A 27,995-nucleotide genomic window follows, 5' to 3' on the forward strand; every position below is an offset into this window, starting at 1 on the left:
GAGGAAGTTTACAATTGTAAAGTTGGGAAGAAAAAGCGATTTAAAAAAATAAGCACATTTTAAAAATGAGGCAGCTTTTAATTCCAGGAAGTTCAAAACAGTTTTACAATAAGGCAAGTGTAACTATAGTATATTGCTCGACTTACACAGCCCCACAGTAAGATAAATATTGGATAGCAATTTAACCAAAACTTGTATATTTGTATGTATGGAGGACAGATTTAGGTAAAGTGGAGATCTGAAGTGATATAGGATGCTAAATCTTTATCATCCTTGTTAGGAAGTCAAAAGATAAATCCTAACATTGGTCTACCAAGAAATAGCAGCATAAGCATATCATTTAGAAATATAGAGGTAAACATAGAAGAAACGTGTTAAAGAATTGGGGAATGGGACTCAGGGGTAGAATACGGTGGGGCAGTGGACTCCTCTTCTTCAATCTAAGCCTTGTGGCACTTTTTAAAAAATCTATCTGTATGTACTACTTTGATTAAAGAAGAGCATTTCCAGAAGCCTAGGAATTCTAACTTCTATTCCTACCTCAACATCTTACTGCTTAGCCATAGACGTATTCAATTAAGTGCATTCTGATAGGTATTTGCGAGTAGATATTTGGGATGACAAATTTCTAAAAACTTGAGTGTTGTTGGCTGATATCTGAGCAAAAGTGGTTGCTACTTGCCTATCTGGTACTGTTTCCCAATTTCTCTCTAGAATAATATCAGTTCCTGTCCTATTAGTTATCTATTGTTGTATAACAAATTACCACAAAACTTAATGGCTTAAAACAACAAACATTTATCATCGCACAGTTTTTGTGGGCTAGAAATTCAGGAGCAGCTGAACTGAGCTGTGTGACTCAGTCTCTCATGATGTTGCAATCAAGACTAGGGCTTCAGTCATCTGACAAGCTGGCCTAGGGCTGAAGGCTCTGCTTCCGAGATGGCTCACTCACAGGGCTGCTGGCAGGAGGCCTCAGTTCCTTGCTGGCTGTCCCTTGCCCCACAAGGCCTCTCCGTAGGTCTGCTGATGTGTACTCAGGGAATAACAGCTGGCTTCCCCAAGAGGGAATGATCCAAGGGAGAGTAAGCAGAAAGCCCCAATGCTTTTTATGACCCAGTCTCAGTCGTCGTATACTATCACTTTCACTTTATTCTATTCATCCAGGGCAAGTGGCTTCATCCAGGGAAAGGGGAACTAGGCTCCAATTCTTGCAATGGGAAATATCAAAGAATTTACACACCTATTTTAAAACCACAACACCCATCATTGCTAAATTATAGGTAAGTAGATTAGGAGACTATCCTTAAATGATTTTTTGAAGATCTAAATCTATCTCATCACTGTTTGTTATGATATCAATTTTATGAGCTCCCCCAAAACTAAGATATGCCTTCTCATATCTCTTCTTCTCTACTCTATGATATTGTAAGTTCCTTGAGTACTGATGACATTTCTTAATCTTTTTGTATCTCTGCTTACCTATCATAGTGTCTGACATGTTCACATATTCATTCATTCAATAATTTATATATATAATCATCTTCTGGGAATACAATAATATGCAAGAAATAGTCATTGTCTTTGTTTTCCTGGAGCTTGTAGTCTACTGTGGGACAAAGACACTAAACATTTAATCACACTTATGAATGTATAATTACAAATTGAGCTACATTTTTCTGGTGGAGAGTAATGCAGTCTTACAGGTGCATATAAGAAGGGAACAGGGCTGTTCTGGTGCAGGCATGGGGAAACAGATAGGAAGTCCATCTGAAGTTGGAATTTTGCCAGATGGGTGACAGAAAAAGAACAAGGGTTAAGGGAGTTTAAAATATTGGTGTGTTATGTTGAAATGATACACCAGTATGTGTTATAAATATTTATTGAATGGAACCAAAATGAGCTGTCTTTTTTCTCTGCCTTATTCTCTCTTCTTTACTTTTGGATGTCAGAGGTGATTATTTTGGTATGGATGGACTAATTTGACCAGAATAGTTGAAGCTGAGTAGGAAGGGACTATCCCTTCTCAATCCACCTTCCTTATTTATTACCTACTGCAATTCCCAGTTATCTTTAGAAAAACAGAATAGAATATTCACACAATACTCATAAGATTTTTTCCTAATAAATTTGAAGACATCTTTTATGTGACTTTTGGTAATTTAATTCACATAAATTTGCACTTTATATGTATACAGCGGATATACCTATTTAAACTCAAATATCCAGGGCCACTGGATAAGATGAGAAAAATGGAGTCCATTTGGGGAATTTGACTGATCCTATTGGAACAACAATAAATTCCCCCCAGGAACAATGCTGGGAAGAGATATAGCAATGGGCATCTGTACTGCAAAAACTGAGGTCATTAGTACCCTTAAAATAACACTATTGAGTGTTTACAGTGTGCCAGATGTGTTAATAGCTATAGGCACACTATTGTATTTAATACTCATGACAACCCTATGAGATAAGTATAATTATTATGCTCATTTTACAGAGATTTTGAGAGATTAATGTGTCTGAAAGCACAGAAATCTGAAAGCCAGTTCTATCAGACTTCAAGTTCCTGACTCAGCCTACTTCAGCATCCTTATTTTGAGCCCCATATCTCTACAACCCACCCCCTTCTGGTCTCATGGGCTCCCTTTTTGTTCCTAGAAGTGAGCCACGCTTTTTTTCACCTCAAGATTTTCGCACTTGCTGTTTCCTATGTTTGGAAGTTTCCTCCCCAGTTTGTTGCATGGCTGGCTCCTGATCTCAGATATCTGTTCTAAATTAGTTCTTCTCATTTATTCTATAACATTATGTCTTTTTCCATTATAGTACAGTATTTATTACACTTTGTAAAAAAATTTTTTATCCCCTCACTAGATCGTATCCTTAATACCTCATTCACTGAAGGAATGAATGAAATAGCTTGCTCCTTCTGTACCTGGAGGTCCCAGATAGCACTGTATTAAACCAATAGGCTCTCTGTGTTATACCGATAGGCCATCGGAGCTATTTTGCGAGGTTGCACATTTCCTATTTCACTCCCATCTCAGTTTATTACAAAGTCTTTTGTGGTTCCAGCACAGCAGTGACAAGAATACCGAGACCTCTCAGGGAACTAATAGGATAACAGCGCCCTGCTTTACCCAGCCCGACCTGTAGGGGACGGTGTGGCCGGAGGCCTCCCTTGGTGCACGCCGGCGCCCTGGGTGAACCCAAACGCGGCGCTGGGAGAAGCGGAGTTGGGGGCGGGGACAACGGGGAAGGGGCGGGGTCGCTCCTCCCTCGCCCCGCCCCTTCCCCCGCCCGGGCGGCCATGGCCATTCCCGGCATCCCCTATGAGCGGCGGCTTCTCATCATGGCGGATCCGAGAGATAAGGCGCTTCAGGACTACCGCAAGAAGCTGCTGGAGCACAAGGAGATCGACGGCCGTCTCAAGGAGTGTGAGTGCACCTTTCTTTCCACATCCTCTCGTGCCTGGACCTGCCTCTGTATCCGACAAAGCAGAGGCCTGTGGCCGAGCCCGGCAACCGGGCCCCGGAGGTGGGAAGGCCTCGGTCCGGGGACGACGCGCTTTGTCATCCTGCCCTGAGTTTGGGGGGCAGCGCCTCTTCGGGCGTGGGAATGGCCCGTTCTGGTCCAGGTGGCAGAGAGAACATCCCCAGTTCTGAGGTGGAAGTGGAAGGGGACTAGAGAAGTGGGAAAGTGGGCCAGGGGCGTTTCCCAGGTTGGGGTGCAAGGAGGGCAGTGTTGGTGGAGCCCTAGGACCCGGAGAGGAGGAGATACTTGAGTTAGGGAAGCTCAGGCAGGGAAGGAGACTCGGGGAGCTGGCCTGTCGTGGGGTGGAAAGCCGGACACGAAGCTCACGAGAGGAGTCCGTCAGTCATAAAAAGTCTCCTCGTCTTTTCTTTTTTTTTTTTCTTAAAGATTTTATTTATTTATTTTTTCCCCCAAAGCCCCAGTAGATAGCTGTATGTCATAGCTGCACATCCTTCTAGTTGCTGTATGTGGGACGCGGCCTCAGCATGGCCGGAGAAGCAGTGCGTCGGTGCGCGCGGGATCCGAACCCCGGGCCGCCAGCAGCAGAGCCCGCGCACTTAACCACTAAGCCATGGGGCCGGCCCTTTTCTCCTGTTTTGAGTTGTCCTCTGTTAGTACAAGTTTCCCTTATCTCCTGAGCTAAAAGAGCACTTAAATTTTTTCATAGTGTGCATTCACTGAAAAGCCTGAGTAGTTTAATTAAATAAAGGAAGACCATAACTGTATGATTCTGTGGAGAACTGCACCTCTTGACCTTATATAGGGTAGAAAGCCAGCGAGTAATAATCCATGTGGGTAGGCGAAGAGGTGAGGAAGGGTCTAATTCGTTTATCATTCGGATTTGTAGTCGCAAATCCGGAAGTGTCAGAGTGTCAATGTGTGTTAAGAATGGAACCTAAAAAGTGCTTGAACAAGTGAGTATTGCCGATCAAAAAAATAAAAATATGGTACTTTCTCTGTTAACATTTCGTTTTTAAACGTGTCGCCCGTAAACGGCGTTATTTCTTTTGTGGTATCCATTTATAGTGGATATAAAATATATGTAAAGTGAAATTGACTTCAGTAAACTTGAGACTTAGTGACTTAAACTCACTAAGATTATTGTTTAATTAAAAATGTTTAAATTATATTTTTCAGTAAGGGAACAATTGAAAGAACTTACCAAACAGTATGAAAAGTCTGAAAATGATTTGAAGGCCCTACAAAGTGTTGGACAGGTAAGTAATGGAGTCGGGGGTTGTAGGGGGTATGGTAATTTGCTTTGTTTTTTAGCTGTTGGCAAAAAGTAATGCTTTTTTTTCTTTCTTAGATTGTGGGTGAAGTACTTAAGCAATTAACTGAAGAAAAATGTAAGTAGATTAGATTGTTAATTAGTAAAGAAAAAAAAAGCAGACTCTCCCCCCACCAACTTTTGAAATGGTTATTATTTTAATGACAACAATGAAGGTAGATGATATTCTTGCATAGACTAGGTTTTCTTTCAGCTATTGTCTTCTTGGAGGGCAGAAATAAAATTGAACCTGCCATTGATGTCAGTATATTTATTTTTTACTTTCTATTTTTCAATTTATTCTTTCATTTTCTTCCTCTAGTCATTGTTAAAGCTACAAATGGACCAAGATATGTTGTGGGTTGTCGTCGACAGGTAACACTTTACATTTGTATAGTGCTTTATAGTTGACAAAAGCACTTTCATATAAGTTATTTAATTCTTGAGGTAAGCAGGTCAGGCATTATGTAGCTAATTATTAGCAAAGTCTGAACTCAAACCATGGGCTTTGACTCCTGGTATTCTCTACTTGCTACTGTATCACATTGCCTCAGTCAGTTCTACACACTTAGAAATTGAAGAATTTTAGAACTGGAAAATAGATTATTTTATTTTAATGTCTTTTTTGAAGAGGACTAAAAGTATTAGACCCTATTAACTTATGCTTTATATTTAAATATTTAGAAATGTTACTTAGAGACTTTACTATAGCCTAAGTTGATTTTGTATGAATTTGTTTAGATTAGAATAGGCAGATTGAAATAACTCCAAATTTCATTTTGCAGTCATCAAAAACGCCAACAAATGGCTTCAAATCATTCAGTAGCTTCTGAAGCCGATTTGTATATTCCCTATTCTTTAGGAGATGTCCTTAGATAGAGCATTCTTATAAATTCATTGGAAGAGCTTTCTCTGAGTGTTTTTTATATCAGATTCAAGTTTTAAAACATTGACACGTGACTGTAGAATGGAATTTAACCCGGGGACAAAATCTAAACTTAGGATTTTACCCAGTGTATAAGTGGGGTGACATTTTCTAAATCAAAATATTAGATGACAAAGGATTTTTCTATGTCCTTTTTAGGGCCCTCTGGATGCCAAAAATGGGCATTTCTAAGATATTTCATGATTGTAGGAGGGCAAGAGAGTTTTTGAAAACTGGAAAATATTATAAAAGCCAGAGTATATATTCCCTATAGATGTACCTGTTGAAATAGCTTCAGATTGATCCCTGTTTAGCTCTTTTTCAAGTACTGCATTTACTGGCATTTTTTTTTAGCTTAATCCATTATATTAAATCTACTAATTCACCTGTCTCTACTTCATTTTAATTGGCACTAAATCCTAAACTTAGACTCGTTGCAAAATCCTCTGAAAAGTGGTCAGTAATTTGTATGATTCTGAAATTGTATTGGCAAGCAGTTTTTTAAACTATCAAAAAGTAACTTTATTTTTGAAAAGTAACATTCTCAGTGCGAAGTGAATCTGTTGGATAGATTCTGTCCAGTTCTAGCTAAGTAAATTACCCTGCCTAAATATGCCAATAAATTGTTTGGTATGATTTAACCTGATATAAAATATACTTAGCATAGTGTCTGGCATGTACCAAAGGCATGAATGATGGTTGCTGGTGTTTTGTTTTGTTTTTTTTTTAGCATTTTAATAAAATTCTCTTAAGGGGAAACAGTACATTTCCCCTTTCTTCTATACGGTAGTTCCCTCTTAACCGCTGGGCGTATGTTGCAAGACCCCCAGTGGATTCCTGAAACCATGGATAGTACCAAACCCCATATATACCATGTTTTTTTCCTACACATACATATTTGAGGTGTGATAGCAAAACTAGCATGAGTTTCTTTTTCCTTCATAGCAATTTCATGGATAGAAGATATACTCTTACTGTAGATCTTAGCAACCTCAGCATATGATTTTTTTCTTTCCTTATTAAGTGAAGAACTTTTCCCTTTTCACTTAAAGGAAGTACTTTACGGCTTCCTTTTGTTTTTTTTTTTTAATGTTTTTTTTTTTTAAATTTTATTTATTTATTTATTTTTTTCCCCCAAAGCCCCAGTAGATAGTTGTATGTCATGGTTGCACATCCTCCTAGTTGCTGCATGTGGGACACGGCCCCAGCATGGCCGGAGAAGTGGTGTGTCAGTGCGCGCCCGGGATCCGAACCCGGGCCGCCAGCAGCAGAGCGCACGCACTTAACCGCTAAGCCACAGGGCCGGCCCTTACGGCTTCCTTTTGGCGTATCCAAATTGCCAGCATCACTACTATTCTACTTTGGAGCCATTATTAAGTAAATAAGGGTTACTTGAACACAACCACTGGAATACTACGACAGTTGACAGTTGATCTGACAACTGAGACAGCTACTAAGTGACTAACGGGCAGGTAGTTTATATAGGTGGATACGCTGGACAAAATGGTGAGTCACATCCCAGACAGGACGAATCGGATGGGGCGAGATTTCATCACGCTGCTCAGAATGGCACGCAATTTAAAACTTCTGAATTGTTTATATCTGGGATTTTCCATTTAATATTTTCAGACCACTGTTGACTGTGGGTAACTGGAACCACGGAAAGCAAAACTGAGGATATGGGGAGACTACTGTAATCAAGTAACAGATTCTTCCCAAAAGCTATAGTTTTTAAATGTAATGAGCACACCTTGAAAATGCTTCCTTTTCCTGGGGCTGGCCAGCCCTATGGCTTAATGGTTAAGTTAGCATGCTCCGCTTTGGGGGCCCGGGTTCATGGGTTCCGATGCCGGGTACAGACCTATGCACCGCTTATCAAGCCATGCTGTGGCAGGCGTCCCACATATAAAGTAGAGGAAGATGGTCACGGATGTTAGCCCAGGGCCAATCTTCCTCACGAAAAAAAACAAAAAAAAGTTTCCCTTTCGTTCCCCCAAAATGTTCACTTACAGATTTCTGTATAAATCACAGTTGCCAAAGTCACTGTTTTACAGTGCCTGAATCAAAATAATGAGCAAAACTATATTAAATAGAGAGCCTTTGAAAGTAAAATACCAAAGTGCATTCCTTCTTCAGAAACAAGGCCATTACCACCTCAAACTTTGTGTATTAGTGATTTCACATTTCACACTGAGATTGCACAAAGGGGCCTTCTTTTAAGGCGCGGATGGAAATAACTTTGAATTGTTACTTTTATAAGCCCTTCTGTTGTCATAGTGTTTATAATCTAATATTCTTCTCTCTGAAGGGTAAAAATGATTATTTGACTTCTAAATATTATGCTCTTGTTAGCGAGTTATTCCCCTTTTTAAGTGTTTATGTAATACCTTTTGTTTTACAAAATTAGCTTGACAAAAGTAAGCTGAAGCCAGGAACAAGAGTTGCTTTGGATATGACTACACTAACTATCATGAGGTAGGTTTCTTATTCTATTTAGTTTACCTTTTATTTTCACAGAGGTGGGATTTTATCCAAAATATATACTTCTTGAGATAACTGAGTATTTTGCCACTTTTTCTGTTTTACTAATTTCTAATTAAACATGTTTTATAAGATCACCTACAGATGCTTGCATAAGCAAGTCATTTATACTCTGTCTGTAGGCTGAGAGAAAATACATCTTTTACAAGAAAAATACATTCCTTATCATTACAGATATTTGCCAAGAGAGGTGGATCCGCTGGTTTACAACATGTCTCATGAGGACCCTGGGAATGTTTCTTATTCTGAGATTGGAGGGCTGTCAGAACAGATTCGGGAATTAAGAGAGGTTGGTAGTGTATGCTTTGTTCTTTGAATTTACTAATAAATAGTACTGGTTTTAAGATGCCTGAAGAGAGAAAGAGGATGAAAATTACTCTTTGTCCAAATAGTGGTTACTGAATATTATACATTTAATGTCTTAGTGAGAGAAGAATAGCACTGAATTTATAGCTATGAAAAGTATAGGTTTTTGTTGATTTGGAGATAATTTCGTGTTAGAATAATCCTGCTCTTTGTGTGACAAAGAAGAAGAAAAAACTAAGAATAATTGGTTTAATCCAATGCCCATGCCATCTGTGGTTTTGATTATCATAGTAGGTTACTTGGATCAGAGCAGATTTGGGTAACGTGTGTAATGTAGTTTTTCCTATAACCTCATTAATGTTAGCTTCCCACTCTTAGAGTAGGTTACCTGTGGCTTAAATATTTTATTTGGTAAAGCTGTTTGCTGCCATTTAAGAAAAATACTGGCTTCAGAGTGGATTAAACCTTTTAAGCTCTTAGGGGAAGAATCAAGTCAGAATTGCCTTGCTTCACAGCACAGGTGGCTTTTTAACAAATTCTGTTTAAAGCAAATTACATTGTCTTACTGATTTCATCCTAATTTAGGATGGAAATATTTAGGAATGAATGAGGATAATCACATCAGATAGTTACATCATATGATTTAAGCCCTAAGCCAGTAGTTTTCAGACTTCAGCACATGCAATTTTCTGGCACTCTTGTTAAGGATAGAGATTTTTAGGCCCTCTGCATGGTTTTGATGCAGTAGCTTGGGGTTGGGACACAGGAATTAGCATTTAAACAACCATTCCAGCTAATTATGAAACCAAATTGTTTTGTGACCATACTTGAGGAAGCACTGATCTAAGCGTAAATAAAAGCCTATTCTTCTCAACTTTGTAGTAATGAAAGGGCAACAGAAGAAGTGCTTCATGGAACTGTGAAACCCAGTCTTTTACAGTGATTTGCTGCATCAGCCATAGGAGCAGAAAGAATCTCACACACACACACATAAACAAAACACACATGCACGTGCAATACCCTTTTCCATCTGCAGACACTTCAGAATATTGCTTTCTCATACTTTTGGCTTGTTTTAATCACACCTGATGGACACAACTATTCAATAGAAGTTTCTCTTTCAAGATACTGGTATTATAAAAAGTTTAAGTTGGGCAGTCAAAGCCTCAATGTTGTATTCTCTAGTTTTCTTTCCTTGAAATCAGTCTTCGTAGGATATTGAGAGCAGAATATATGGTTCTTTTAAGGTTGCTATGGCAAAATGACAACATATTACACCTTTTCTCTTGGTGGCAATTATAGCTTACCAGATTTCCCCATTCTGTAATTGTTTAGTGTTGTATTTCCCAGATGCAAAATGGTATAGATCGTTTGGTTTTTGGGGTTTTTTTTTTTGCTTAACTGGTTTTTGTAGTGTAATTTTTTCATTGAGGCGTAATTTACATTCAGTAAAACGCACAGATTTTTTTTGTGTGTGTGTGTGAGGAAGATCAGCCCTGAGCTAACATGCGATCCCAATCCTCCTCTTTCTGGCTGACGAAGATTGGCCCTGAGCTAACATCCATGCCCATCTTCCCCTACTTTGTATGGGACGCCACCACAGCATGGCTTCACAAGCGGTGCATCCGTGTGCAGCCGGGATCCGAACCTGTGAACTCAGGGCTGCCTATGCGGAGTGCGCGCGCTTAACCACTTGTGCCAGTGGGCCGGCCCCTAAAATACACAGGTTTTAAATGTACAATTCAGATATGTTTTGACAGATTATGTGCTCGTGTTCCCATCACTCTAGTCCAGTTGTGGTTTGTTAAAATAATCGCATACTTTATAATTAATTTTTAAGAAATTACTTAAAATTTTTTAGATTTAAGAGATATCTTAAATCTACCTGAAGAAAAACCTCTAATATAAATGGTTTTACATAGCATGAAATTCTAGATCCATTATGAATTATGATGTATATACATAACTATGTTGATGTTTTACTTAAAATACTTGCAAGCGTCAAAATCTTTACTAACTTTTTAAGAAACGTGCAACTTCTTTTCTAGGTGATAGAATTACCTCTTACAAACCCAGAATTATTCCAGCGCGTAGGAATAATACCTCCAAAGGGCTGTTTGTTATATGGACCACCAGGTTGGTATTGAATTATGTCTGCCCCACTAATAAATGAATGAATTAAGGAAAAAAAAAGATGAAAATTTAATGTAAGCAATTCCAACCTCCACTCTGCTCAGAGTAAAAAAGGGATAGGAGATTTGTGTCTGTTCTCTCAGGCATGCGTAGTCCTCTTGTGCTTCTTTGTGTATATATCTTAACATGCCATGTGATTCTAGTGCAGTGGTCCTCAAAGTGTAGTTCACAGACCTCTGGGTGCTCTTGAGACACTTTTAGGGGGTCTGCAAGGTCGAAACTTACTTTCATAATACTAGATGTTAGTTGCTTTTTTTCACGGTGTTGACATCTGTGTTGTTGGTGCACAAGTAATGTGGGTAAAACTGCTCATGCCATAGCATGAATCATTTCAGTCAGTGGTACAAAAGGGTAATAGTAGTCACTATGTTCTCAACCACCCACACTTGCGGTATTAAAAAAAAAAAATGCCAGTTTCATCTTAAAATGTCCTTGGTGAAGCAGTAAAAATTATTAATTATATATATATATACTTTTCAATTTTATTTATTTTTTGTGCCCCCAAAGCCCCAGTAGATAGTTGTATGTCATAGCTGCACATCCTTCTAGTTGCTGTATGTGGGACGCGGCCTCAGCATGACCGGAGAAGCGGTGCGTTGGTGCGCGCCCGGGATCCGAACCCAGGTTGCCAGCAGCGGAGCGCGCGCACTTAACCGCTAAGCCACGGGGCTGGCCCTATTAATTATATTAAATCTTGATCCTTGAGTAATGTTTCTTGTATTCTGTGTGATGAAATGGAAAATATGTATAAAGTACTTCTGTTGCATACTGAATAGGATAATTATTTCTAGGAAAAGCTCTTGTGCAGTTATTTGAGTTGCCCGCTGAATTAGCTGCCCTTCACGGGATACCATTTTTACTTGATAATTTACAGACAATCTATGGTTATACTGGTATAACCGTATATTATGGTTATTGGTTATTCAGACTAGTTATTGGTTATCTGGCACCCATTTTTTCAAAAATGGATGAAGTTAGCCTGTCATGTTAAAGAAAACAGCTGATATCATCTGGTGCCAGTGATAAAATTTGAGCTTTCAAGTGAAAATTAGAATTTTTGAAAACTTACATTTGGCGCTGTGAGCTTGACAGCTTTAAAAGACTTTTCTGATGAGATTGATGACAATACTAACAAATGTGATTTTTTAATATTGTACAATGAAAAATGCCAACATTTGGAAGATTTACATAACTCTCTGAACCAGTAGTTTCCAAATAACCAATACTTGATATTACAATGTCATGCATAGGTAAAAGATCCATTCAGCATGCAGGATAGACCAATGAATTTTAATGTAACAGAAGTTTCCATCATAATCTGTAAGTAGGGTTTGATATTTTTCTAAAGTTACATATTCAGTGTCCTTATAATAAAATTACAAGAGATATTTTGGGTAAAGTTTAAAATTTTAATATTGAGAGTAGAAGTGTGTTGGAATTTTAAATGGAAATTCTATTTAGGATTTACGTTCTATTTTGCCAAACTTACTAGCCAAAGGAGTAAATTCTCAAGAGGTTGTTAAAAATTTGTTTTACTGTTCATCTAATTAGGACTTCTTTTGTCATTCCTAGGTACAGGAAAGACACTCTTGGCACGAGCTGTTGCTAGCCAGCTAGACTGCAATTTCTTAAAGGTAGAGGGAAGATTCTTTTTGTAGTTGTTGAAATTATATTTTATTTGACTTGTCTTATAGTTACCTTAATGTTTTTCCTTTAATCAGGTTGTATCTAGTTCTATTGTAGACAAGTACATTGGTGAAAGTGCTCGTTTGATCAGAGAAATGTTTAATTATGCCAGGGACCATCAGCCATGCATCATTTTTATGGATGAAATAGATGCTATTGGTAAGAATAACACCTTTTAAATATTATTTTAAACTTTTCTTGAAAGTGTTAGGAAATTTTTTAAAGATCTAAGAGAACCTTATTCCCTTCTCTTCACCTCTTAATTGCAACTTGTGTGAGGTAGCAAAATGAATTGGACATTATTTTAAGAAGATTCTTAAGAAAATTTAATTTTTTTGCTGAGGTCATAATAGTTTATAACATTGTGAAATTTCAGTTGTACAATGTTATTTGTCAGTCACCATACATATGTGCCCATTTACCCCTTATGCCCACCCCCCAACCCCCTTCCCCTTTGGTAACCACTAATCTGTTCTCTTTGTCCATGTGTTTGTTTATCTTCCACATATGAGTGAAATCATATGGTGTTTGTCTTTCACCGTCTGGCTTATTTTGTTTAACTTAATACCCTCAAGGTCCATCCATGTTGTTGCAAATGGGACGATTTTGTCTTTTTTTATGGCTGAGTAGTATTCCATTGTATATATATACCACATCTTCTTTATCCATTCATCAGTTGATGTGCACTTGGGTTGCTTCCACATCTTGGCTATTGTGAATAATGCTGCAATGAACGTGGGAGTGCATAAGTCTCTTTGAATTGCTGATTTCAAATCCTTTGGGTAAATACCCAGTAGTGGGATAGTTGGGTTGTACGGTATTTCTATTTTTTTTTTTTTTGGCTTCTTCTTTTTTTTTTTTTTTTTTTTTTTTTTATTGATATTTTAATGGTTTCTAACATTGTGAAATTTTGGGTTGTACATTTTTGTTTGTCCATCACCCCATATATGACTCCCTTCACCCCTTGTGCCCGACCCCCCACCCCCACTTCCCGGGTAACCACAGTCCAGTTTTCTCTGTCCATGTGTTGGTTTATATTCCACATATGAGTGAGATCATACAGTGTTTGTCTTTCTCTTTCTGGCTTATTTCACTTAACATAATACGCTCCAGGCCCATCCATGTTGTTGCAAATGGGACGATTTTGTCTTTTTTTATGGCTGAGTAGTATTCCATTGTATATATATACCACATTTTCTTAATCCAATCGTCAGTCGAGGGACACTTAGGTTGCTTCCACTTCTTGGCTATGGTGAATAATGCTGCAATGAACATAGGGGTGCATAAGCCTCTTTGGATTGTTGATTTCAGGTGCGTTGGATAGATTCCCAGTAGTGGGATGGCTGGATCATAGGGCATCTCTATTTTTAATTCTTTGAGGAATCTCCATACCGTTTTCCATAGAGGCTGCACCAATTTGCATTCCCACCAGCTGTGTATGAGGGTTCCTGTTTCTCCACATCCTCTCCAACATTTGTTGTTTTTTGTCTTGGTGATTATAGCCATTCTAACGGGCGTGAGGTGGTATCTCAGTGTTGTTTTGATTTGCATTTCCCTGATGATTAGTGATGTTGAGCATCTTTTCATGTGCCTATTGGCCATCTGTATATCTTCCTTGGAGAAGTGTCTGTTCATTTCCTCTGCCCATTTTTTTGATTGGGTTGTTTGTTTTTTTGTTGTTGAGTTGTATGAGTTCTTTATATATTTTGGAGATTAACCCCTTGTCGGATATGTGATTTTCAAATATTTTCTCCCAGTTTGTGGGTTGTCTTTTCACTTTGTTCCTTGTTTCCTTTGCCTTGCAGAAGCTCTTTAGTCTGATGAAGTCTCGTTTGTTTATTTTTTCCTTTGTTTCCCTTGCCCAACTAGACATGGTATTCAAAAAGACCCTTCTAAGAAGGATGTCAAAGAGTGTACTGTCTATGTTTTCTTCTAGGAGTTTTATGGTTTCAGGTCTTAGCTTCAGGTCTTTGATCCATTTTGAGTTAATTTTTGTGTATGGCAAAAGATAATGGTCTACTTTCATTCTTTTGTGTGTGGCTGTCCAGTTTTCCGAACACCGTTTATTGAGGAGATTTTCCTTTCTCCATTGTATGTTCCTAGCTCCTTTGGTGAAGATTAGCTGCCCGTAAATGTGTGGTTTTATTTCTGGGCTTTCAATTCTGTTCCATTGATCTGTGTGTCTGTTTTTGTACCAGTACTGTGCTGTGAGTGATTACTGTGGCTTTGTAGTATATTTTGAAGTCAGGGATTCTGATGCCTCCAACTTTGTTCTTTTTTCTCAGGATTGCTTTAGCTATTCAGGGTCTTTTTTTGCCCCATATGAATTTTAGGATTCTTTGCTCTATTTCCGTGAAGAATGTCGTTGGGATTCTGATCCCCATCAGAATTGCATTGAATCTGTAGATTGCTTTAAGTAGTAGATTGCTTTAAGACATTTTAACTATGTTTATTTTTCTAATCCTTGTGCATGGAATATCATTCCATTTCTTTCTTTTTTTTTAATAGTTTTTAACATTGTGGAATTTTGGGTTGTACGTTTTTGTTTGTCCATCACCATATATATGACTCCCTTCACCCCTTGTGTCCACCCCTCACCCCCGTTGCCCCTGGTAAGCACAACACAATTTTCTCTGTCCGTGTGTTGGTTTATATTCCACATTTGAGTGAGATCATACAGTGTTTGTCTTTCTCTTTAGGGCTTACTTTTGCAAATATTCTCTCCCAGCTGGTGCACTGTCTGTTCATCTTGATTCTGGTTTCATTTGTCTTGTAGAAGCTCTTTAATCTGATAAAGTCCCACTTGTTTATTTTTTCTTTAGTTTCCCTAGTCTGGGTAGGCATGTCATCCGAAAAGATTCCTTTATGACCAATGTCAAATAGTGTGTTGCCTGTATTTTCTTCTATTAGTTTTATAGTTTCAGGTCTCACCTTCAGGTCTTTGATCCATTTTGAGTTAATTTTTTTTTTTTTAATTTTCACTTTGTAAGAGTGTTTATTTATTTTTTTCCCCCAAAGCCCCAGTAGATAGTGGTATGTCATAGCTGCACATCCTTCTAGTTGCTGTATGTGGGACGCGGCCTCAGCATGGCCGGAGAAGCAGTGCGTCGGTGCACGCCCAGGATCCAAACCTGGGCTGCCAGCAGCAGAGCGCGCACACTTAACTGCCAAGCCACGGGGCCGGCCCTGAGTTAATTTTTGTGAATGGCAATAGCAGATGGTCCACTTTCATTCTTTTGCATGTGGCTGTCCAGTTTTCCCAACACCATTAATTGAAGAGACTTTCCTTTCTGCATTGTATGTTCTTAGCTCCTTTGTGGAAAATTAGCTGTCCCTATATGTGTGGTTTTATTTCTGGGCTTTCAATTCTGTTCCATTGATCTGTGTGTCTGCTTTTGTACCAGTACCATGCTGTTTTGATTACTATTGCTTTGTAGTATGTTTTGAAGCCGGGGGTTGTGATGCCTCCTGCTTTGTTCTTTTTTCTTAGGATTGCTTTAGCTATTTGGGGTCTTTTGTTGCACCATATGAATTTTAGGATTCTTTGCTCTATTTCCATGAAGAATGTCATTGGGATTCTGATTGGGATTGCACTGAATCTGTAGATTGCTTTAGGTAATATAGACATTTTAACTATGTTTATTCTTCCAATCCACGTGCATGGGATATCTTTCCATTTCTTTATGTCATCATCGATTTCTTTCAATAATGTCTTATAGTTTTCATTGAATACGTCTTTCACCTCCTCGGTTAAATTTATTCCTAGATATTTTATTCTTTTTGTTGTGATTGTAAATGGGATTTTTTTTTTTTTTTTTTTTTTTTGGTGAGGAAGATCAGCCCTGAGCTAACATCCATGCCAATCTTCTTTTTTGTTTTTGCTGAGGAAGATTGGTCCTGGGCTAACATCTGTGCCCATCGTCCTCCACTTTATATGGGATGCCGCCACAGTATGGCTTGACAAGCGGTCTGTCAGTACATGCCTGGGATCTGAACCCAGGCTGTCAGCAGCAGAACACATGCACTTAACTGCTACACCACGGGGCTGGCCCCCTGGGATTATTTGAGTTCTCTTTTTGTTGGTTCGTTGTTGGCATATAGAAGTGCAACTGATTTTTGTAAGTTGATTTTGTACCCTGCAACTTTGCTGTAGTTGTTGATTATCTCTAATAGTTGTCTGGTAGATTGTTTAGGGTTTTCCATATATAAAATCATGTCATCTGCAAACAGCGAGAGTTTCACTTTTTCATTGCCAATTTGGATACCTTTTATTTTTCTTGCCTAATTGCTCTGGCCAAAACCTCCAGTCCTATGTCAAATAAGAGTGGTGAGAGTGGACACCCTTGTCTTGTACCTGTTCTCGGAGGGATGGCTTTCAGTTTTTCCCTGTTGAGTATGATGTTGGCTGTGGGTTTGTCAGATCTGGCTTTTGTTATGTTGAGGTACTTTCCTTCTATACCCATTTTATTGAGAGTTTTAATCATAAATGGAAGTTGGGATCTTGTCAAATGCTTCCTCTGCGTCTATTCAGATGATCATGTGGTTTTTGGGGTTTTTTTTGTGAGGAAGCTTGGCCCTGAGTTAACATCTGTTATCAGTCTTCCTCTTTTTGCTTGAGGAAGACTGGCCCTGAGCTAACATCTGTGCCAATCCTCCTCTACGTTGTATGTGGGACGCCGCCACAGCATGGCTTAAGGAGTGATCTGTAGGTCCATGCCTGGGATCCAAAGCTGCGAACCCTGGGCCGCCAAAGTGGAGCATGCAAACTTAACCACTATGCCACCAGGCTGGCCTCTGATCATGTGGTTTTTATTCCTCATTTTGTTAATGTGGTGTATTGCATTGATTGATTTGCAGATGTTGAACCACCCCTGTATCCCTGGTATAAATCCCATTTGATCATGGTGTGTGATCCTTTTAATGTATTGCTGCATTCAGTTTGCCAATATTTTGTTGAGGATTTTTGCATGTATGTTTATCAGCGATATTGGCCTGTAATTTTCCTTTAAGGAAAATTTAATGAATTTTATTAAATAACCTTTGACATTGAAAAAATGAGAAACATTATACCAAAGTTAATTCTAACTTTGTCAGCATAATTCTTACTATTTAATTTTTCTCTTAATGTTTTTAACCCCAGACACTATCATATTCTGTTTTCTTAAATGATGATTATAGAGGAAAAGAGTACTGCATATGAGTTTCCCTATCTGTTGTTTTAGGTGGTCGTCGGTTTTCTGAGGGTACTTCAGCTGATAGAGAGATTCAGAGAACTTTAATGGAGGTAATAGTTGGTAAAGGGGGTTTAAATGAAGAAGTGAACCTTGGATATTTGAAGGTCAAAATATGTACAGTGATTTAAATGAAGAATAAATACACTTCAGTATGAAATTTGAAAATATCGATGGTAATGAACACATTTCTCTGCCAGAATCTGTAGTAAGAAAATGAATATTAGAAAATAATAGGGGTATCTACAAAATTCCATTTGATGTACATCTGTACTATTCTATGCTTTTTGAGCAGATCAGCCATTCAGATATTTAAATTGTATATTGTACTTCTTATTGTGAATGTGATTTTGCGCTAAATTTATTAAAACATTTTATGAGTAACCGACAAGACTGGTGGCAATAAATGAGTTATAATTACATATGAGGTTGCTCTAAAAATGACTGAAACTTCCCTCTCATGCTTTATTGCTGAGAATGAGAGGAAACTAAAATAATTTTGGTAGTTGAAGAAGATAGATGATAGGATATTAGAATGTACATAGTCTTTCCCCACTTTCCCTTTCCCTACTCTAAATTCTGTGAAAAGGATGGCAAGATCCCAAATACATTTTTGTATTTCTACAAATAGGATAGGTAATGCATTGTCAAATTCTGTTTCAGTGGGGGTATTTGAAAATTACTTTTCATAAATTATACTGAGCTCAGAAGACATATAGTATTTTAAAATTAGTTATAGAGTCTCTTAGAAACCTTAATTGAGGTATTTTAAAACAACACAGATACTAGTTTTATTCATGTAGCTGATATGTTGTCAGCTAACAGATATTTTGGGAAAGAAATAGAAATATTGTCAGGCTAGCTCTGTTTTAAAGAGTTTTTTGAATCCAGTTAGGTTTTTCAACATTTATTCAAGAAAACTTTAGGAATCAAAGGAAATACATTTAGTGTCTCAGTATTTCTATGTGTAGTAGAATTATTTGAAAATATATGTAATGGGTTTATTATCAGATTTGTAGAAAAATCACTGCATCCAGTTATCCTAATGTAAATTTTATGTCTGGCATACCATACATAAGCACTTTATACATTAGATTTTATTATTAGTTTTACTGTTAAAAGTAATTGAATGAAAAAAATTTGAACCATGGAATTCAGATCTACATAGTTTAGTTCCATAATTTTTGACTAAATGGAAGCCTTTCACATTTATTAAAACTACCTGATAGCTATAAAAAAATACATACTTAGATAATTTATCTTGGAACTTTGAGGATGGAAAATATATCTCTGTATATAAGAGAAAGAAAAAAAATAGGATTCCATCAAATGATCATTCTGAAGGCCACATATCTGTAGGCAATACATTTCATGATATTAGGCATATAAAAGGTATGTGTTGTCTATTTTTTAATGAAGGGAATGTTTTGTAAAATCTGTCTATGATTTTTATTTACAAATATATTCTTAGTTACTGAATCAAATGGATGGATTTGATACTCTACATAGAGTTAAAATGATCATGGCTACAAACCGACCAGATACACTGGATCCTGCTTTACTTCGTCCAGGAAGATTAGATAGAAAAATACGTGAGTTACAGTTCTTTACTTGCTGTCCATTTCCCTTTGTCCATGTCTGTTTCTCTTCCCGTACCTCCTCCTCACCCCCAACTTTATTTAAAAAACAAAAAACCTGAATGCAAAAGAATATCTTATAATTTCTTATTTTCAGATATTGATTTACCAAACGAACAAGCAAGATTAGATATATTGAAAATCCATGCAGGTCCCATTACAAAGCATGGTGAAATAGGTAAGGAAATAACTTATTTTATATATATTTACGTTTGGTAAATGAAGCAAAATGCTGTTGGATGTCACTGATAGTCTACCAGATCTGGTTTTAAATTCAGCTAATGTTTATTGAGCATCTCCTGTATGCTAGGAAATGTTTTAAGTGCTGGGGATATAGCAATGAACAAAACAGACAAATTCTTGCCTTTACAGAACTTAGATTCTTGTCAGGAAAGACAAATAAAGTAAGTGAAATATAGAGTATATTAAATGGTGAAAAGTGCATTGGAGAAAAAATAAAGCAAGAAAAGGGGAGTAGGTGATGCCAGGAGCAAGAATGAATATTTACATTTTTAAATGGAGGCTGAGAGAGGGAAACACAGGGAATGCATTAAGCCTTTTTAAGCAATGACCTGAAAAGGTGAAGCAACTAGATGTGGATATCTGAGGGAAAATCATGCAGCAGGAGTAGCAAGTAAGAAGGCTTTGAAGCAGGTGCATGCCTGGAACATTCTAGGAGCAGCAAAGAGGCCAACATGTTTGTGGCAGAGTAAATAGGATAGTAGCAAATGAAATCATAGAAGTAATTGGGACGAGATTGTATAGAGCCTTATTGAGGCCGTTATGTAGGAACTTTGGCTTTTATTTTTAGTAATATGGATGCCATTGGAGGATTGTGAGCAGAGGAATTTACTTTTTGTTTTTTTATTTTTAACTTTTTATTGTAAAAAATTAGAAGTGGGGCTGGCCCCATGGTGTAGCGGTTATGTGCGTGCGCTCCACTGCTGGCGGCCTGGGTTCGGATCCTGGGCGCGCACCGACGCACCGCTTGTCAGGCCGTGCTGTGGTGGTGTCCCATATAAAGTGGAGGAAGATCTACGCGAATATTAGCTCAGGGCCAGTCTTCCTCAGCAAAAAGAGGAGGATTAGCATGGATGTTAGCTCAGGGCTGATCTTCCTCACACACACAGAAAAAAAATTAGAAGTACGTAAAAGTAGAGATAAGAGAATAATGAACTTCCAGCCCCAGGTACTCATCCCCCAGCTTCAATAATCATTAACTCTTGGGGCCGGCCCAGTGGCTTAGCAGTTAAGTGCGCGCGCTCCGCTACTGGCGGCCCAGGTTCAGATCCCAGGCATGCACTGACGCACCGCTTGTCCGGCCATGCTGAGGCGGCGTCCTGTATACAGCAACTAGAAGGATGTGCAACTATGACATACAACTATCTACTGGGGCTTTGGGGAGAAAAAGAGAAAAAAAGGAGGAGGATTGGCAATAGATGTTAGCTCAGGGCCAGTCTTCCTCAGCAAAAAGAGGAGGATTGGCATGGATGTTAGCTCAGGTCTGATCTTTCTCATAAAAAAAAAAGATTACATTAAAAATTAATAATAATAATGATTAACTCTTGGCCAATCTTATTTCATCTGTAATCTCTCCCACCTCTTACCTTCCCTCTGGATTTTTTGTGTGTGTGTGAGGAAGATCAGCCCTGAGCTAACCTCTGTTGCCAGTCCTCTTTTGCTGAGGAAGATTGGCCCTGGGCTAACATCCATGCCCATCTTCCTCTACTTTATATGGGATGCCGCCACAGCATGGCTTGATAAGCGATGCATCAGTCCATGCTGGGATCCGAACCTGCAAACCTGGGGCCACCAAAGTGGAGCGCGCCAACGTAACCACTTTGCCACTGGGCCAGCCCCTCCCTCTGGATTTTTAGAAAGCAAATCCCAGGCATTATCATTTCATCTGTAAATATTTCAAAATTCACTTATATTAAGATCATTCTGGCTGCATGTAGAGGGACAAGGATAGAAGCAAGAGGATCAGTTAAGAGGTTATTTCAGTAATCCAGGCAGAAGATGATGGTGGCTTAGTCCAAGGTGGTAGCAAAGTCTTTTAAAATAATGAGATTATGGATGTATTTTGAAATTTTAGAGGTGACAGGACTTGCTAATGCATTGGATGGGGGGTGTGAGCTAAAGAGAAGAACCAGGGAAGACTTAGGTTTTTGACTCATGTAACTGGAAAGATGGAGTTGCCATCAATTAAAATGGGGGAAGACTGGAAAGATTAGATTTTAAAGGTAGAATAAGGAATTTGATTCTGGATACATTAAATTTGAGGTGCTAATTAGATATCCAAATAGAGATGTTGATTAGTAATTCTATATGCATCCTTAGTTCATTGGGGTAGTCTATGCTAGAGATACAAATGTGGATAATATCAGCATAAGAATGGTTTTTAAAGTTTTGAGATTAGATAAGCTTCTAATGTGAGGAAGTGAATGTGGATAGAGAAGAGGTTCAGAAACTGAGCTAACTCCAAAATTAAGAAGATACGACGAATAACTATCAAAGGAGTCTTAGAAAGTATAGTCACCGGGGGCCGGCCCCGTGGATGCGCACTGATGCACCGCTTCTGTGGCCATGCTGAGGCGGCATCCCCCATACAGCAACTAGAAGGATGCGCAACTATGACATACAATTATCTACTGGGGCTTTAGGGAAAAAAGGAGGAGGATTCGCAATAGATGTTAGCTCAGGGCTGGTCTTCCTCAGCCAAAAGAGGAGGATTGGCCTGGATGTTAGCTCAGGGCTGATCTTCCTCACAAAAAAAAAAAAAAGTATAGTCACAGAGGTAGGAGTAAAACCAGGAGCTGTGGTGTCCTGGAAGATAAACAAAGAAACTCTTATAAGGAGGTACTGATGCCCTGTCAAATGCTAATCATGGTTCAGATAAGAGTTCTGAGAATGGACCTTTCCATATATTATGTGAAGATCATTGGTGACCTTATCAGAAGTAATTTCTTTGGAGTAGTGGAAGCGGAAGCCTACTTCAAATGGGTTTCAGAGAGATTGAGAGGAAAGGCATTGGGTTTAGACATTTCTTTCAAGGAGTTCTGGAGCAAAGGGGAGAAGAGAAGAAATGGAGCTGTAGTGGTAATGGACGTGAGGATTTGGGGGAGTTTTCTTTAAGACAGAAGAACTTAGTTTTTTATGCTGATGGGAATGGTCTAGGAATGAGAGAGAAATTGATAAGGTTGAAGAAGGGTTGGCTTTGTCTATTAGCATGGACTTTTCATTTATGAGAATAGGAGGGAAGGCAGAATATATAGATGCTGATGATGACATTCTCAAATATGGCAGGAACTTGTAGAATTTTTCTTCTGAATGGTTTTATTTTTTCAATGAAATAGGAAGCAAGTTCAGAATGAAGATGGGGAAAGTATTGTTAGAGATTTGAGGACAGAAGAGAAGTTACAAAATAGTTATCTAAAGAAGTGAGAGACTGGACTAGGGGAGAAGCCCAGCAAACCATGGCTTGTGGGCCAAATTCTATCTGCCTTCTGTTTTTGTAAATAAAGTTTTGTTGTAACACAACCAATCCCATTCATTTATATATTGTTTATGACTGCTTTCACTACAAGAGCAGAAATAGTTTTGACAGAGACCATATGGTCTGCGAAGCCTAAAATAATTACTGTCTGGGCCATTATAGAAAGTGTGCTGACCCCTGAGCTAAGGAAATCTAGTATAATTGCCAGGCAGCTTTAAAAACCCTTTAGAAGTTAATGGTCCAAAATAATTACAAATAGTTGATTGTTGCCTCTCACAAACTTTCTCATTGCTCATTGAAAGAGTTTTGAGCTGGAAAGATTGAGCTGAACTAAGGATGTCAATTTCTAGGGTTCTCCCAATACTAAGCTCTTGCTAGGTGCCAGATACTGTGCTGGGAATCTACTGTTCTCAGGAAGCTTGGAGTGAATGATCTTGAACCTGAATGAAGACTAATTAATGAATATCTGTATGATTTCAAAAAGAGATTGACATACTCTAGATTGCCTGACAGAGGGTGTCTCATCAGAGTTATGCACATTGTAGTAGCCTATGCTGTTTCTTATTTCTCTCCCTTTTCTATATCAAGTCCATAACTGCTACCCCAAACCAACAGCTCTTCATTTCAAGTCTGAGGTGTGGATGGAAAGGTCACTTCACTATTACTCTTATAGATCTTATACCTCACCACTTGGAGCTTGTACAGAACCGAGAAAAGCTAGCCAGTGCTTGCTGTAGCATTTAAAAATTCTATATCATAAAATTATGTCTGATGACTATTTTTGGTGTATTTTATATTTAGCTTGTGTGATTAAATTCCATTGTGGTTACAGTTGGTTTTGAATGTTCTAGGTTTATTGAGATTAAAGATTTGGTTATAGTTCTAGTAAGAGTCATAGCTTGACAGATACCTGAAGTTCACATGTGTGTAACTGTTTCACTGCATAGAAGCAGGTTAAAATGCCTTCAGATCTTGATGACAGTTCTTGGTTTCTAAAGCTTCAAAACTGTTTATTTCTGTTTGGTGCTGATTTATTTAACAGAAGCATGGTTTTTGATTGTTAATATTGTGGAATGGTAACAGAGATGATACCTAGCTGATTAGATTCAAAGCAAGCTTTTCAGTTTCAATTTTCCATATGGGTATAAATCAAGAAAAGGTCTAATTTTTGTTTTTACTAATTTTCAGTATTTTTTCCTAAACAGATTATGAAGCAATTGTGAAGCTTTCAGATGGCTTTAATGGAGCAGACCTGAGAAATGTTTGTACTGAAGCAGGTCAGGGTTTAAAGTACAGTTTTGCTATTGTTTTTGATGTTTAATTTGCTAAAAATGTATTTGAGTTTGTCCAAAAGCAGAACCTGGGCTTTGCAAGGATTTGGGTACTTGTTTTGGGGGGAATTGATTCCAAGAAGCAGGAGAGAACAGGGCAAGTGAGATGGGAAGAAGGAACGTTATTATATGAGAGTGCACCGTTGAAATAGCTGCTGTAGCCAAGGGAGGTTTGGTTCTGATGAGACCTCAGAGAACCATACTAAATGCCTTCCAGGATTACCCAGCTGAAATATGGGAGACTGGAGCATTTATTTTCCAGCTGTCATCCCCCATTTGATGAGATTTGCCCTTGGGAATGTTAACTCCTGTATTTCTGGATGGCCTTAGGGCAGAATGTGAAAAGATATGCATGTGATAGGATACTGGCCCCTTGAAGTGAGTCTGAGACTGTACAGAATTACCTGCCACACCCATGGCTGAAATCAGACTGGGCCAGCACCAGAGGTATCTGCTGCAAAATGGATGACATGTTTTCTGATACTAGGCTGTCAGCAATAAGCTTTGAAAGATTGATTTATGAATTTTGTGATTGTGCAACTTGTATAAAATGTAGTAGTTTTTTAATATAATTTTCTCTGTGGACTGTGTGATCCTATTTTTATTTCTGGTACCAAGTGGCTTTAAAACCCTACATAGACTCATTTAGTTTTTGTCCTCCACACAGGAATCTTAAAATCAAAATGTTAAAATCGAAAAAATTAATTTCTACAGTAATTTTTATAGTTACTGACTTTTAGGTTGCAGATGAACAGTTTTTTTAAGTATTACAATATGTGAATTCCTCTTGTTTTCATATCACCATTAGCCTTATTTTAACATTTCTTAGAAATTCAACAGTATTTAAAGAGGCTACTTAGGCATGGCTTTTCCATAGGAATATCTTCGTGAGTATACTGTGACTCAGTATCTGGATCAAAGATCTGCAGGTCTAGAAACTCGCTCAGATGAATCAGAGTAAATCATGCTCAGAAAAACTTATTAATAAGCAAAAATAATAAGAGATAAACTGTCATGTGGCTTGAACTACTCGGAGTAACTTATGACATTCTCTTTCCAAGATCTACACTGGACCAAATTATCAGAAGATTGCTTTGTTAATTAGAATCCAAACAAACATAGTGTCATAAAGACTGATACCATCAAATTATGATATTCTTTTTTTCTCAAATATTTTTAAAAATTCATTTTTAATTATTTCCAATAAAGAGCTATAACTTCTGTGGGGATTAAAATTTTAGCTTTTTAACTGAGTGGGACATTCACATCTGGAGACACTGAAATTCTTTGGTTTTCTTTATATTAGACTTCAAGACTTTTTTGTTAATATATCTTTCTGTATATTAAAATACACTTGATTCCGTTATAGTTGTCTTTTCCAATCAAATTCTGAAATTATCATCCTTTTTGGATTAGAATGTATCTCAGATTCACTCATTCACTAAACAGTGATTTGGAAATAGTCATATGCACAAGTTTTGGGAAAGTAATTTATCTTATTTAGTTGTATCTTTTTTTTTTTTTTGTGAGGAAGATCAGCCCTGAGCTAACATCTGTGCTAATCCTCCTCTTTTTGCTGAGGAAGACCGGCTCTGAGCTAACATCTATTGCCAATCCTCCTCCTTTTTTTTTCCCCAAAGCCCCAGTAGATAGTTGTATGTCATAGTTGCACATCCTTCTAGTTGCTGTATGTGGAACTGCGGCCTCAGCATGGCCAGACAAGCGGTGTGTCGGTGCACGCCCGGGGTCTGAACCCGGGCCGCCGGTAGCGGAGCGCGCGCACTTAACCGCTAAGCCACGGGGCCGGCCCTAGTTGTATCTTTTACTATTAAAAAATTAGTCATTTCCATTCACCTGATTTCTGAGAACAACATAAAGCGGCTATTTCCAGGACTCCTTATATAGAAATCTTGAAAAATTGAAAGGAAGATAGGAAGTAACCCACAAAATCTTTTATTTCAACCCACTCATTTTATGTAAGTGAGAATTCAATATAAGCAGATCCTGAATGAAAATATTAATAGGTTTCAATTAATTAGTAGATAGTGATACCTTACCAGCTTTAGTTTATCATGAAATTAGGATTGTCTCAAAATCTGGGATCCAAATCCATTACACAACTAATGTTAAAAAAAAATACAAACAAAAAACTTGTACCCCTTTTCAAGTAGTATTTGACAAGTAACTAGTGAAAAACCTGAAAGAAAAAAGTTGAATTGTGATACTTGAATAAGGAAGTCATATAAAAATATCAGTTTGTACATGTATAAGGTAAATTTTAACGTGAATAATGGCACTTTTTGGTAAAGCCCACTATTGGGTTTTTAAATTTCTTATTCTCTAAGCTTTTGATTATTAACAAGGAATGGCTGTCAAAATTACTGGATGTGTTTTTCCAAATCATACACATGCTCCCTCTTTCCAGGGAATTGCTGCCTGTCGAGTTAAGAACCTATTAAAATGTGTATGTTTTGTTGATAGTTGGATTTTGTTTTGTTTTTTCAAGATGGCTTTGGTTACAGGGACTGTGTGAGCTGGATTCTAAATCTTCAGATAATTGTCTCATTGCTTTGTAGCTTTTGGTTTGGAAAACAATGCTCACCGTAGCTAGGGAAATTTATTGAACAATGATAGTGATTTTTTATTTTTTATTTTTTTATTTTTTTGTGTGAGGAAGATCAGCCCTGAGCTAACATCCATGCCAGTCCACTTTTTGCTGAGGAAGACCGGCTCTGCACTAACATCTATTGCCAATCCTCCTCCTTTTTTTCCCCCAAAGCTCCAGTAGATAGTTGTATGTCATAGTTGCACATCCTTCTAGTTGCTGTATGTGGGACGCAGCCTCAGCATGGCCGGAGAATCGGTGCGTCGGTGCGCGCCCGGGATCTGAACCCCGGGCCGCCAGCAGCAGAGCGCGCGCACTTAACTGACAAGCCATGGGGCCACCCCGATGATAGTGATTTTTAACAAATTAAAACAACTGGCTCAGGGCCGGCCCCGTGGCTTAGCCGTTCAGTGCTCACACTCCACTGCTGGCAGCCCGGGTTCGGATCCCGGGGATCGCACTGACGCACCGCTTCTCTGGCCATGAGGAGGCCGCGTCCCACATACAGCAACTGGAAGGATGTGCAGCTATGACAGACAACTATCTACTGGGGCTTTGGGGGAAAAATAAATAAATAAAATCTTTAAAAAAAAAAACAACTGGCTCAGAAGTAGTAAATCTAGGCTCCTTCACATTTACTCCATAGAATTACATTATTTAGTTTTCTTATAATCAATAAGTGATTCACATATTATATATAGCAGTCATGTTGTTTTATTCTCCACAGGTATGTTTGCAATTCGTGCTGATCATGATTTTGTAGTACAGGAAGACTTCATGAAAGCAGTCAGAAAAGTGGCTGATTCTAAGAAACTAGAGTCTAAATTGGACTACAAACCTGTGTAATTTACTGTAAGGTTTTTGATAGCTGCATGACAGACGTTGGCTTAATGTAAAAATAAAGTTAAGGAAAATAATGTATGTATTGGTAATGATCTCATTAAAAGCTAATGAATAAAAATATGTGTAACACCATAAAAATTAGTAATTCAGTAATTCTACTTTTAAGATTGGTACAGAAGAAATTTGTTTGTTAATGTTGCATTTATTGCAGCAGATGTTATAAAAGAAGAGTATGTTGAAGCTTTTCGTATTTGCTGTTTGAGCATTTTGTAAAACATTGAAAATGGTTTGAGATAGTAGTACAAAAGAGCATTTCTTATGACTTATTTTATATCATTTGTTTTCCTTATCCTAAGAAGTTGAATAAAATTTGTTTGATTCAGTTCTGCTACATATG

General features: G+C 38.0%; 1 protein-coding gene across 1 annotated transcript; it reads left to right on the forward strand.

Annotated features, from left to right (window-relative positions):
• The first annotated feature begins 3,327 nt into the window (after window positions 1–3,327).
• PSMC6 (proteasome 26S subunit, ATPase 6) lies at window positions 3,328–27,989 on the forward strand. The gene is made up of 14 exons (XM_058566931.1): window positions 3,328–3,437; window positions 4,672–4,751; window positions 4,844–4,883; window positions 5,127–5,179; window positions 8,137–8,204; window positions 8,445–8,559; window positions 10,625–10,712; window positions 12,342–12,403; window positions 12,491–12,614; window positions 17,678–17,739; window positions 19,158–19,278; window positions 19,421–19,501; window positions 24,025–24,096; window positions 27,483–27,989. The coding sequence occupies exons 1-14, from the start codon at window positions 3,353–3,355 to the stop codon at window positions 27,599–27,601; spliced, it is 1,170 nt and encodes a 389-aa protein (XP_058422914.1). The 5' UTR covers window positions 3,328–3,352; the 3' UTR covers window positions 27,602–27,989.
• Window positions 27,990–27,995: the final 6 nt, after the last annotated feature.

This window comes from Diceros bicornis, chromosome 24 (genome assembly GCF_020826845.1).
Source record: "Diceros bicornis minor isolate mBicDic1 chromosome 24, mDicBic1.mat.cur, whole genome shotgun sequence".
NCBI classification, from domain to species: domain Eukaryota; kingdom Metazoa; phylum Chordata; class Mammalia; order Perissodactyla; family Rhinocerotidae; genus Diceros; species Diceros bicornis.

Bases quoted from the DNA above. Each gene is read 5' to 3' on its own strand.
- PSMC6 (XM_058566931.1), top strand. From the start codon at position 3,353: ATGGCGGATCCGAGAGATAAGGCGCTTCAGGACTACCGCAAGAAGCTG. The intron at 17,740-19,157 runs GTAATAGTTGGT...ATATATTCTTAG, and splicing joins TTCAGAGAACTTTAATGGAG to TTACTGAATCAAATGGATGG. The intron at 19,502-24,024 runs GTAAGGAAATAA...TTTCCTAAACAG, and splicing joins TACAAAGCATGGTGAAATAG to ATTATGAAGCAATTGTGAAG.